The 13369-nt window shown below is 44.9% G+C and overlaps 1 protein-coding gene across 4 annotated transcripts in view; it reads right to left on the reverse strand.

Annotated features, from left to right (window-relative positions):
• Positions 1–13369, reverse strand: part of LOC119445867 (calcium/calmodulin-dependent protein kinase kinase 1-like) — a 258301-nt gene that overhangs the window by 40891 nt on the left and 204041 nt on the right. For all 4 annotated transcript variants that reach the window (XM_049663686.1, XM_049663687.1, XM_037710171.2 and 1 more), the window contains exons 7-9: positions 10973–11024; positions 5142–5263; positions 4050–4086 (exon numbers count right to left, since the gene is read on the reverse strand). In XM_049663686.1, the coding sequence (XP_049519643.1) occupies positions 4050–4086; positions 5142–5263; positions 10973–11024 (211 nt within the window). The remainder of the gene's footprint in view (positions 1–4049; positions 4087–5141; positions 5264–10972; positions 11025–13369) is intronic.

Here is a 13369-nt window from a genome sequence, read left to right on the forward strand (position 1 = left end):
TCCTCTTTCTATTCCCCCTTTCCCTTACCCCTAGTGTAGGGTAGCAAACCGGAAGCTCGACTCGGTGACCTCCTTGCTTCTCCTCTCATTGCTCTCTCTTGGCCACTAGGGATGTGTTAGGAGTCGTGATGTCCTCGTGGTCACTGCATCATCGGCATTCCAGCTTTGCCATATCACTCTCGCCTTGCGATCGTCATCACGCGATTGCCGTCGCGCTATCGTTTTATCATTATCATCACTTCAGTAACGACATCCAAATGTCATACCGTCGTCGTCATACCATCTTAGTCTTTCCATCGCCGTCATTCTTTCTTCGTCATTGCATTGTAATCATACTGTCACCATTCCATCGTGATTACGCAACCCTCGTCATGTCGTCATCGTCAGACAGTCGCTATCATGCCTCCATTGTCAGACCGTCGTCGTAAAGCCATGGTGGTCGTGCCATCATCGTCACTGCCGTTCGTCATTTGACTGTCGCCATGCGGTCATCGTCACGCCATCATTGTCGTCCAGGTTTCGTGACAAAGTCATCGCCACGCCATTCTCATTATAAACTCGTCATCATCCCTTTGTCATGTCATCGTCATCAGTGCATGGTCGTCATACAAGTCGTCATCGTGTATTCGTTCTCATACTGTCGTCGAGATCCCGTCGCCGTCGTTCTGCCGTCACCATTGTGACTTGAGCATCCGTCACTCGTCGTGATATCGTCGTCACGCTGTCGTTTTAGCATCATCACTTCAGTATCCTCATCGTGTCGTCGATATACCACTTTCGTCGATTCATCGACGTCATTTCTTCTTCGTAATTCTATCGTTATCGTGTCCTCGTCGTTCAATCGTGATAATACCGCCGTTGTATGGCCGTCGTCATCATTGCGTCATCATCATATATACGCTATCATGCATTCTTTGTCATACATTCGTCGTCATGGCGTATTCGTCGTGCCATCGTTGTCCTTCCCGCTTCTTCATCCGGTTGTCGTCATACTGCCATTGTCAAGCCACCATCGCCATACATCTAGGTCAATTACTCACAGGGGACCCTGATCATGAGAAGGAAATTTACAGAAGAATAAAATTGGGTTGGAGTGCATATGGCAGGCATTGCCAAATCCTGATTGGGAGCTTACCACTGTCGTTGAAAAGGAAAGTGTACAATCATTGCATTCTACCGGTGCTAACATATGGGGCTGAAACTTGGAGGTTAACAAAGAAGCTCGAGAACAATTCAAGGACCCCACAAAGAGCGATGGAACGAAAAAATTTAGGCCTAACGTTAGGAGACAGGAAGTGAGCGGTGTGGATCAGAGAGCAAACTGGGATAGCCGATATTCTAGTTGACATTAAGAGGGAAAATGGAGCTGGGCAGGCCATGTAATGCGTGGTATGGATAACCGGTGGACCATTAGAGTTACAGAACGGATACCAAGAGTAGGGAAGCGCAGTCTAGGACGGCAGAAAACTAGGTTGAGTGATGAACTTGGGAAATTTGTAGGCGCATGTTGAAATCAGCTAGCGCAAGACAGGGGTAATTGGAGATTACAGGGATAGGCCTTCGTATTGCAGTGGACATAAATATAGGCTGATGATGATGATGGTGATCTAATTGTCATTCATAACATCGTCATTATACGCCTCTGTCGTTTGATCCATGTCATTTCTTCGTCATTCCATCGTCACGGCTTCGGCCTCATACAGTCGTCGTCGTGCGTAGGCTGATGGGCGACCTTGGCAAGTGAGTGCTGTAGCAAAGTGGGACGATATCGGGGTAAGTAGCATGTAGCCGACGCAACAAAGATCTAAGAAATGCCACTACACTTGTGAAATAAACGTGACTTCAGGATCATGGTCGGTCGCAACATTGCTCGATTGCTATTCGTTTTACCCTCGACAGTCATTGTGAGATGAATTCTGCCATAATTCTTTTTTACAGCTGGTCAATTAATACAATTGTGAGACAAGGTTTAGGCAGTCAGACTCTCATTTATTCTCCCGAGCGAGAGCCCCGCTACCAGGCCCCAAAACGGTGATGACGAGAATGTACAGATGAGAATATGAAGCGTATGAATAATGCTCACACTAATTTTCCCGCGCGCGCAAGCGGCCAGCCAGGCCGCGACTTAGCCAGGAGGGAGGCGCCGAACGAATCGTTTGAGACGCGAAACATGAACGATCTCTGAACCACGATAACGATGGTCGGAAGAAACCTCGATGGGAGTAACGCGATAGTTCACGGGGGATGTTTGTTCATTAATAATGTAGGGGCCAAGAAAGCGCGATTCAAACTTCTCACACAAACCGGGTGTACGAGTGGGCGTTCAAAGGAGCACTTCATCTCCAGGACGAAAGGAGACGTCGCGACGAGAGATGTCGTAACGTTGGTTGCGGTCGAGTTGACTGATTTCTGTGTTGAAGCGAGCACGGTCACGACATTCTACCTCAGCGGCGTCGCAAGAACTTGGTTTTATAACCACGAGCTCGATTTCGTCAACTGGAGCACGTTGAAGCACCACCTACGCCAGATTTTCGCGAACTCTTCTGTCCGCTCAGATATTGCCAAGAAGAAGCTTGCTGAGCGTATCCAGCGCTCGGGCGAGTCGATATTTATTTGTAATTACCTACTCAGTGTTACCTACTAAAAATTGCTGTAAAAAAAAAAAAACCTTGTACTTCATGTTCTTCTTGCAGCATGGTCTATCTATTAAGAGCGCAGCTCTTAAGCGCCCGTTCCTGTGTTGAGCGTCGGCGTGCCTCAGCATCGTACTACCTCGTAACCATGCGAACGAGCATCATGAAAGATGAAAGCGAAGGCGGAGCGTAGCAGGAGGTGAAATAATAAAGCATGGGGGTGAAAGTGGAGAAGGAGCAGAGGGGAGACGGCCTGCAAATGCGCTGAGTTGCCGCCGCGTGGGCGATCTCATCTGCGCTTCCGAGGGAGGGGGGGGGGGGGGGGGGGGGCGCAGGGTGGCGTGAGGTTGGGAGGGCTACGCTCGTCCGCAGCGTCAGCGGAGCGTCAGCGGAGGGGCTTTAGCTGAGGTCAGTCCCGGGTACCAGCGTGTGTGACGGGGATCACTGCTCCTGCAAGGGGCGCTGGCTAACGGCTACGAGTAATATTCGATGTGACGCTCGCTTGGGTGTTGTCGCCGCTGACACTAGGTGGCACGATTTTCCCGCGACAAAAGGCCGCTCTCGTAGTTCGTGGAACGAAAGCGCGCGAAGAGAAGCGTAGTGCCGCGCAACACGGGCTGTGCGGCAACGATATGGCGTTACGATATGGCGTCATGAGTCGCGCGCGTCGTGTGTATCAAAACAAAGCGCTGCATTAGCGGAGGTCTGTCTGCGGCAGCTGCTGTGAATCGCACCCACGCGCCACGCACGCGCTGCTTCTCGCAATCTCCCGATTAGCGAGGCAGTCGCGCCACACTTCGCTGCGTTTGCAATGCTGCCGCACGAGACGAAATTGTCCGCGCCATCTATGCTGCTCACAGCGTTCTCTTCCTAATATAAACCGGGTGCCCATATAACTATAATACAAAATATTGACAAGCGAAATGAAAACACGAGTAGAGCTGCGCTCAAATTTCGCATTAGGGGGTATCGCAATCGTCCGTGATTTTTTTTTTTTTCAGTGTCTGGTACACGTTAGTAGAGACACGTCGCCTGTGAAGCCAACAGAGAACGACGCCAATGAAAGCATAGCGAAAAGGAAATCTAGCACATAACGTAAATGTAACCCCTTCTGTTCAATAGGCAGCGCCTTAAAGTTTGTGGGCACTAACGCCCTGGTCTTAGCTCCGACGCCATATCAAAGCGTGACTTTCGCAAGCTATAGCGAAACAGGATGCCAGCTCAGCCAGTGGTATCTGACTGGGCTTTTGAGGACATGGTCACCAAACTCGCTATTATTCATTGCTATACAAATCTATCTGAGACATATAACTTTCACGCTTGAAAGTTGGGCAAAGAAAAGCCAAGAAAGCGAGCAAGACCCTATATCCAGAGTCTTTTTTTTTTAACAAGTATGCATTTGTCTGGCCTACTTACCCATGTACAGGTTGTCGCTATCAGGGTCATCTAAAACCTGAAAAGTGACACATAAATAATATATGGTTATGGATAAAAACACAATGAAGGTACTAGCAGAAACTCAACCTTGGTTCCTTGCATGTTATTAACGCACAGAAGCAAAGACATGCACTTTGTTATAATAAACTTGTTTCACGTTTGATATGTGTACTCAGCTACCACAACGCTTGTACAGCGGCAAATATGAGACGTAAGAGTTTCATAATAAATCTGACTTTATTTTACATAATTATTTACCTAGATCAATTAACACCAAAAAACTTTTAAAATGTTAAAGCAAATACCACAACCAAGTTGTAAAAGCTTTCCTAAATAGTGCCTGTGGCAGATATCGCAATTCAGCTGTTTATAACAACTACTAGAACAGGCGGGTATTGGCTGCACTACGAATAGGTCACTGCAATGAGATAACACATTTTTACTGACTACATTTCTAATAACGTTCCGACTCATGCTGCAATTGTGGAATTCCTCTAATAATGAAAGAAGAAAATGTGAACGAAGGCAGTTTTAAGCAAGAGTTAGTTTTTGAGAGCATCTGAGACTGAACTGGAAAATTCTGCTGCCAATTCGTCAACTCACGTTTCCAATTAGAGCGTTCAATCTAGCATTCCAAGAATTTATATACTCTCGATCGTAAGTACGCAATGAAATTCGACATTATTTTACTACGAGTGCGCAGCTGGTCGTCGCACACTCGCAGAGTGTGCAACGACCTCTGCTATTAGTTCCAAACACTCCATTTATAACCCCAGGCTAGCTTTACGTACTAGTACCACTAAGCAATAAAAGGAATACTAAGTAGCAGCAAATATTAAGGTTACTGGGGGAGAAGTCGCTGAGTAAAGCCAGCAAACATGGTTGTCGCGCAACGCGTTGGCGCTCGTTAGTGGCACAACAAGTCTTACTCTGCACAGTGAACCAGTTATTACACAGCATCATTTAGGAATACACTAGGACAGCGGTGTCCTTTCACTGGATTCGACTGAAGAGAAGCCTCGTTTGGACTAAGTAAACGCAGGCAACATAGGATAGCACAAGATGTCGTACCTCAACTAACTTGACGATGTTTGGGTGATTCAATTTTTTAAGGACGGCTATTTCGTGGTAAACTTGGTCCAAAGGATTGCAGGAGCTATTGCTGCGCCCTTTGCGAGGGGGCGGCTTGCGTCCTGGAGAGCAACAACAAATGAAATTATTCATGCGCTTGAGATGAAAGAAATAAAGAACTACGCGAGAAAAAAAAAGAAAGAAAAGGGCGCGACACCACACTGCATGATTCCAAAAACACAATGCTAAATACAGCTGAATTCACACGATTTCAAAGCACTCTGGGAGTTTCTTTCTCTTGTTTTTTTTTTGCGAATACATTGCTTGGCAGGTTTTATGCGTTAAAAGACTATACTCCATCTCGTAAGTAATTTGCAGCCCTGTAGAAGCTGCAAGACTGCTCAGCCAATAGAAAGGCCGAATACCCCTTGAGATGTGTTCATCCGGATGCTGAATTTGCTGAATGCGGACGTACATGAGCAAAGTTCCTAACATGTCGCGTATTGCTGTATTGTATCATGTATCAAGCAAAAACGAAACTCTCTTATCCCGCTGTTAATCAGACACTTTCGCCCGGAACTGTATTACGCTGCCCGTGTACGCCTCGTACTTTAGGTAGTGGCGCAAACGGCTTACGAATAGAGTATAGGGAGAATGTCTAGCAATAACTATGCGTCGATTAATGCGGGCAGGTTGTTTTATGCCATATAAGTTTACAATTTGTAACACCTTTGTCAATTTTTACTCTTGCTTTAAAAGCCCGTAGGCATTACACAGGGAGTGGCTGCAACATAATAGTACAACATATCTGAAAAAAAAAAAATAAACACGAGTGGCAGAAGTGAAATACATTAGGGATACCAGAAGTTTGATTATTTATTATGTAAATACTGAAAGGGAAAGCATCGGAAAAAAAGGAAAAAAAAGAACGCTTAAAATTGGGAAAATTAACCCCCACAAAGCTCAAATACCATTCAAGATTAAAGAAAATTAGAACTACTGGTTCACATTTATTTCTGATCATACAGAGTATATTGGTACAAAGGAAATAATGAAATGATAATGATTAAAATTAATTACTACGGAAATCAGTTAACTGGTAATTGGTGTGCTGAACTACCACCAGCTGAAAACTCCCTCCAGCCTATTAAAAAAATCCGCCCCCATTACACACTGTGAAGGTGGATGTAAAGCGTAGCTGGCGCGGACGTTAGACAAGTAACCCCCCCCAACCCCACGCTGACGTTAGACGACGTTACACAAGCACTAAGACCACAAGCGACGTACAGCCGCCCAAATCTGCAACTATAGCGCGCGCGAGCAGCAACTTTCTGTGCGCCAGCACCTTAAATTAGGGACAAACTTACAAATGACTATGCTATCTTCACGAGCTTCGTGGGCATAGTCAGATAGCATAGTCATTTGTAAGTTTGCTTCTAACTTAAGGTGCTGGCGCACAAAAAGTCGCCGCTCGCGCATGCTAGTTAAAGATTTGGGTGACTGTATGTGACGCGCGCACGCACGTGTGCGGAAGTGCAGCATACATCCTCATTATTCTAAACCGTCCGCCAACTTAAGTGCCTTATTGAATTAAATTATTGTTTAAAAGTAAACTGCGTAAGAAAATGCGTACAGAGAGACTTACATACAAGGCTGCAGACATGATATGATAGCTTAGGATTGTAATATGAATATACGACAAAACATAATTCTGTTACGCGCGAACTGCAAGACAAAGCCCCTCTCCAGCTGCCATTTGAGGTGCATCCTCATTCATCATCCTTGTAGGCGCTCCACCTGGCGCAAGTGCGTTGTTGAACTAACTGAATTTATCAAAGTAAGATGTGTCAGAAAATTCGTAAAATATAACTTACACAGAACCTACAGACGTGATACCATCAGATTGTGACTCGAATATACGAGAAAACATATTTCTGTTACGCGGAAACTCAAACGCAAACCGCTTTCGAGCTGCCGGTTTTTGTTTGAGCACGTCACGATAAACCCCGCCAAACTAGAGGCTAAAACAGCTTCGCTGCAATACCCTAGTATGGGCTCTGTATAGCGTTTCCATCGCTTAATATCAAAGGATTTAGGACCCGCCATGGTTGCTTAGTGGCTGTGGTGTTGGGCTGCTGAGCACGAGGTCGCGCGATCAAATCCCGGCCACGGCGGCCGCATTTCTGTGGGGGCGAAACGCAAAAAACACCCGTGTATTTAGATTTAGGTGCACGTTAAAGAACCCCAGGTGGTCCAAATTTTCCGGAGTCCCCCACTACGGCGTGCCTCATAATCAAATCCTGGTTTTGGCACGTAAAACTCCATTATTTAATTTTTTTCAAAGGGTTTATGCATCAAATTTAGCCGTATAAATAATGATACGTGGGCTTTGTGGGGTTAATAAGGCCACGACAACACTAGTTTCAGTGGGACAGAAAAAGGTGCTGAAACTCCCCAATGGGAAATTGTCATATAGTGCGTAACATTGTTTGTAATCATTATTTATGAAGCCTACACTCTACCCTTGAATCCAAGAGTGCCGTATTTTATAAGATAAGCAACTGCGAGAAAAAAATGCTGGCTCTCCCACAATCGAGAATAGATGAAAGCATGAAATGACTACCGGCAAAGCAGATTGATTGGATAATACTAGCCACAATATTAAAATGGGTATAGTGCTTGTTCGCAAGGGCACGCCACACCCCACCACACCACACTACACCAGACAACCATCCGCGGCGCGCAGGGCGCTGCCGGCCTGGTCAGGCAGCGTGGCGCCATGTATTTGAAGGAGGCGGCGCATAATCCGCGCCGCGGAAATCGCGGACAGCTGGCTTTGAAAAGAGCACAGGATACCCTGTCGCGGCGCCAAAAGTTGTCAATTAAGTGCATGGTGCCCTGTATCTGCCGATTGAACGTCGCTATTGAAAATTACAAATAAAACTTAAGCGGACTAGAAGTTACAGCGTCAATGATATTGCGAACAAACATTAGGAAGGAACTTGGAAGCAGTATTTTTTGTAACTCGTTTGGGCAGTAATTAGCGTATGTAATGCGGTCCTGTACAAAGGGTTGGGGGCCAGAGATCGCATTTTCTAAAGTTTTTTCACTGGTTGCCCGGATGATATCGCTTTGCTCTCGTTTGAGTGCCCAGATAAGAGCTCTTGCTTTGGCTCAAGGAAATTTGAGGGTTGCCGACAGCGAGAGCTAAAAGCATGTCACGCTTAATATCACGCACACTACGACAATGTCTCCAGTAAACTCATTTTTACTACCAACCTTGTGTTTGGTAAATGAAAGAAATGTTACTGTAGCGCTTTTTCTTTCCTCGCATACTTTGCCCGCCGACACACTCGCGTTCCATCCAACGGTCCTCTTAAAAAGCTTTTCTCCGTCTTTGCAGACGCAATTATTTGGTTGCTTGTGTTATCCGCGCAAGGTTACGCCTGAGTTCTAACTGCACGCGGACAGTGTTTAACTGCGCTAAAAAATAACGGACCACAGAGACAGCATGGAACAAGGACGGGCGCAGACTTGCAACTAAAGTTTATTCCACAAAGACAACATATAAGTACAACCCAGACATACACCACTGCGCGTGCGCGAATGAAAAAATTATGCAAAGACCTTGTTTATACCAAACGCAACCTATATCTACGCTCGTCAATAAACCTCATCTCACTGTTGTGCAGATAAACTGAGGTGTCGCTGACACATTACTGTTCCTTCTTCCTTATATGGTACGCCTCGAGTAGGTCTCTCGCTTGGCTATCTCGGCAGCGACACGAAATCTTTACTTTTTTCATGATCAGCTTACACGGGCACGCCAAGCAGTGGACAGGAAGATTCCCATTCGCTTTATTCCTAATTGACGATTTATGCTCACGCAGGCGCACATTCACGCACCTTTCTGTTTGGCCTACGTAGACTTTGCCGCATGATAGAGGTATCTGATACACTACTCCAACACTGCACTCAATGTGGGAATTGGTGTGCTTTGTTCCGCACCCTTGGAGCCTATCTGCGCTTCTTCCTATGCGTCAGCATATTCAGCGAGATTGCTTGGAGCCGAGAACGCTACCTCTACTCCATATCGTTTTACAACCTTTTTTTAAGTTCTGGGAAGTCTTGTGGTCATGAGGCACAACTTTACATTTCTTATCTTTACGTTCCCTTGCGTCTCCAGTAATATTCTTTTCTGTTTTTCTCTTCTTAAGCACTGCCTCCGTTACTGCTGAAATGACTGATTGCGGGAAACGCGCTTCTTCTAGCCTTACAATCTGCCTGTCAAAGCTTTCCTGTATTTTGTGTGTGCATGACTTTCGTAAGGCTGACATAATACACGGGGTGGCTATGGCCCGCTTCACCGTTTTCGAATGAGCCGAATGGTAGGGCAACAATTTCTTTTGGGACAGGGTTGACATTCACCCATGAACTAACAAAGAATTATAATATCCAGTTTTTAGACAACGCTATAACCTTCTGTGACAACCATGTGTGATGGAAATATAAATCAAGGTCTTTCTGCAATAAACTTTAGTTGCAAGTCTGCGCCCGTCCTTGTTCCATGCTGTCTATGTGGTCCGTTTTTTGTTTCGCCTAGTTAAACAATGTCCGCTAATATGTATCAACTCGCCCAACAACAAGTTCTTCTAATCTAACTGCACCTCGGTATAGGCTAAATAGAAACGCGCCAAGCGTCTCAATACACTCGCCTGCCCGCGGGAAATTCACAAGGATGTTCTATGCAGCTTTTCCACCCATGCATCCGTGGCATAATGGTTTCAAAATCGGATTCTATATTAGACATTGTGTGTTCGAATCCTGCCGTCGAAGAATTTCAATGGTGTCAATTTAATTTTTTTAAAGAAAGCTTTGTTTCAAATGATCGGTGTATAAAGTCACGAAGCTATTTGAAGGAAGACGGACAAAGTATAGGCAAATATATGTGTGAACTATCAATCCCATGCTGACTGTCAAAATATCACGTTGGGGGTTCGTGCGCCCACACGTTAGGTGGCGGTAAGCATACAGAAGCTTCTGTATTCACAGAAATTCGCCTATTCAAGCCTACGTGGCGGTATGGGTTTTTTTGGGGGACATGAAATGGAAGGACGAACCAAACAGAGCAGAAAAAATGACCCCGGGCTCCCTAACTAAATAATGGAACGGCATTAAAAAAGTCCAGGTCAAGTATTGGCCCATCTCCGAAACTACGTTTAAATCAAGGAACAGCATATGTCTCCTGTGTCTCCCTTCTTGGCATTGTACCTCGTTTCAAGCACCTTTTAAAAAATAAACCAGTACCAGTACGCCCGGTGTGCAATTGCTATCAAATTAATGCCGCGAGTTAACATCATACGCCATTAAATACGTTATATCGCTTTACTGCACGACCCGCTGCTTGAGTGAGGTACCAGTCGAGGTCTTTACGATCAAAAAATTCGAAAACAGTTCAAGCGCCAGAAAAGCTTTTGCTTGTTAGCCAGCACTTCCGGGTGACCTAAACTCGTCTGCTAAGCCTTATTCCGAGCTATTCGCAAATAAGAATGCAATGGAGAACCTGATCCAGTGCTTCGAACTCGGACGCTGCGTCATTACTAAATTAGATAAGAAAACTAAATTACCAGGCGGCACTCACAATACCAGTGCTTTGAAATAACAATCTGATCACCATGAAAATTAAACCATGTCGAGTTTAAAACTTTCATGGAGTAAGATGAAACTGCAAGAACTAAGTCTTTAGAAATAAAGATGCGGAAATTTCGGCGACCAAAAACTTTAGAAGCATGACAAAGATTTATTTTCAATGAAACGCCAAGCCAACTTACCAAACATGCCAGCCCTCTTCAAAAGCTTTTTCTTGGACAAGATCTTCATTGCCTGTGCGAGAAAAAAAATAAATCAACGGCACCTTTCATTTCGCGCACTTAATGCCGAAGTAGAAAATAATGTTCACAAATTACAGCACCACGGGAAATAAATAAAACTTGTGACCTGAGCAGCGGTAAGGCGCAACAAAAATAAACGACGAGACAAAATGCCCTACGGCATCAGCACTCGACGTGGAACTAATGAACGCTAATGAAGCAAACAGGAGTTCAGAGTTAACATAGCTAAGGTTGTGCAATTAGGAGAACAAGGGTTTCGTGTATCTTCAGTGCACGCGACGTTCTGGGTAACAGTTTATGTTGCTTATATATTCATCGCTTATGGCGAACAAGAAGTGGTAGCGACTTACCCAGTGTACATTACTGAGCAATACAGAGACAGGGAAAAAAATACGACAGAGACACTTTAGACTGCCTACGTGTGGGAATGTGAAAACATTATAGCATTTGTAGGCTCCGGAACATCATGAACGCACTCATTTTATACACCCATGACGTGGTGCCACATCCTCCCTATTGGCCGCACCGTCACGTGGCCAATGACGAACGCGCTAGGTACACCTTTATTCAGCCAGACCCGTGAAGCCAAAGTGACGTCAGGAAAGCGGGTTCGTCTCGCACCCCCAGAGACCCAGGATCGATTCCCACCGAGACCGAAATGTACTAAATTTCATTTTAGGTTCCATTAATTTGCTTTGTTTACAGGAACCTTCCTGAAAAAATTTGACGTCAATCCGAGCATTTTTAAAGTGTTTTTACTCTTGGCGCCTTCGGCCATTTTTGGTACCACATTTCGGTCACGTCGACTACGACAGATTTACGCGTAATGGGGCATACAAGTTTTCGCAGTAAATAAAGGCAACACTTATCAGAGGCCTAATCAGACGTGGCTGATGTCGTCGATAAAGTTATTCATGTTTTGAGTCCTTACTGAGGGCACGCTCACCAAAATGCTTGATGAGTATTTCAGGAGGAGGAACAAACATTTTCCCACCATGATGAAAGGCGAAGGATATATGTACTCGGTATTTTTACGTGAACGTCTCGGACAGCAGTTGGACATTCTGCTCAAGGTAGAAACCATGGAGGGCTCTACAATGGGCCATCACTGAGGTGGATTGATTTTGTCAGTGAGGTCAGTGCGTGCAAGATATAGGTAGCGACACCCTATTGTGGCCATTTATAACGCTTCCGCTTAAATGGCTGAATCGGCACACTGATATTCGCCAGTTCGAAGCTTATACTGGCGCTTTCATATTTTCAAGCAAGTTTCTGTTTTTAAACAACTACCTATAATGTAATAAACAGGCGCGAGCAGGTGCCCATCAGGAGACGCTCATATTAGAAAGAAATATGCGCTGTGTTGCAGCGTACATATGTGTAAAAATTCAATGCTTTCAGACTATATGACATTGATGCTTACTTACTCCGCGTTTCACTCAGTTTGACAGTGGTCAAATTGACTTTCTTCTTCCCTAGTACTTTCGCGTAAGTGAATGTAGTGGGCCTGCTTTTCCTTTATTATTAACAAGAAACTATCAAGACAAATCCAATCATTTAAGCGATTACACGTGACTGCTTAAATCAAAAATTGTCTAAAATTGCGTAGGATGCGATCATCACGAAGGTCGCGAAGGTCGTTCCACGAAGGTCGCGATCAGAGGAAGACAATAGCAAGATTGCCAGCTTGCCATATTCCCAGGCAGTTGTCGAGTCAAACAGGAAGGGAGTGTAATTACTTGCGAGTTATTAGTTTCTTCGAATCGATTTTGGGGTCACTGCTGTCGCCGCTTGAGCGAGTAATCACAGGATACGTTTCGTATTACCTGCGATGCGAATAAAGTGCTGAAAAAATGGCTACGCAGTACAACAAGAAAAAAATGACTGAATGGGACCTGTTTTAGGACGCAATGAAGCTTTCCCATTGGAAGCCGCGTCATAAATTCAAAAATGAGAAGCTTGTGTGAGTAAACATTTCTGACTAGCCAGGTAAATTGTGCGCCAGAACTATTCCGGCAGAGGAAGAGAACTAATGACCGAACAGTGTTGGTCCCATAGCCAAACACTGTATGAGCTGTATTTAACAGCTCAGCTAAGTCTGACTGGCAAACCCTGTATAGTTCGTACAATACAGAAACCAAGCCAATGAGCAATATTTATTCAGTCCTTTAAAGTCTCCTTTACTCATAATTTGTATTATTTTGGCATTCTTCAATTTCACTGATACATTTTAACCGCAGCTAAATAGCACATAAATGATCACAAATTTTCAACATGGCCATCATAATCAAATTTGGTGTTATTTGATATTGCCCCCTGCTTCAACCCCGAACTTAT

Source organism: Dermacentor silvarum, chromosome 3, assembly GCF_013339745.2.
Source record: "Dermacentor silvarum isolate Dsil-2018 chromosome 3, BIME_Dsil_1.4, whole genome shotgun sequence".
In the NCBI taxonomy this organism is placed as follows: Eukaryota; Metazoa; Arthropoda; class Arachnida; order Ixodida; family Ixodidae; genus Dermacentor; species Dermacentor silvarum.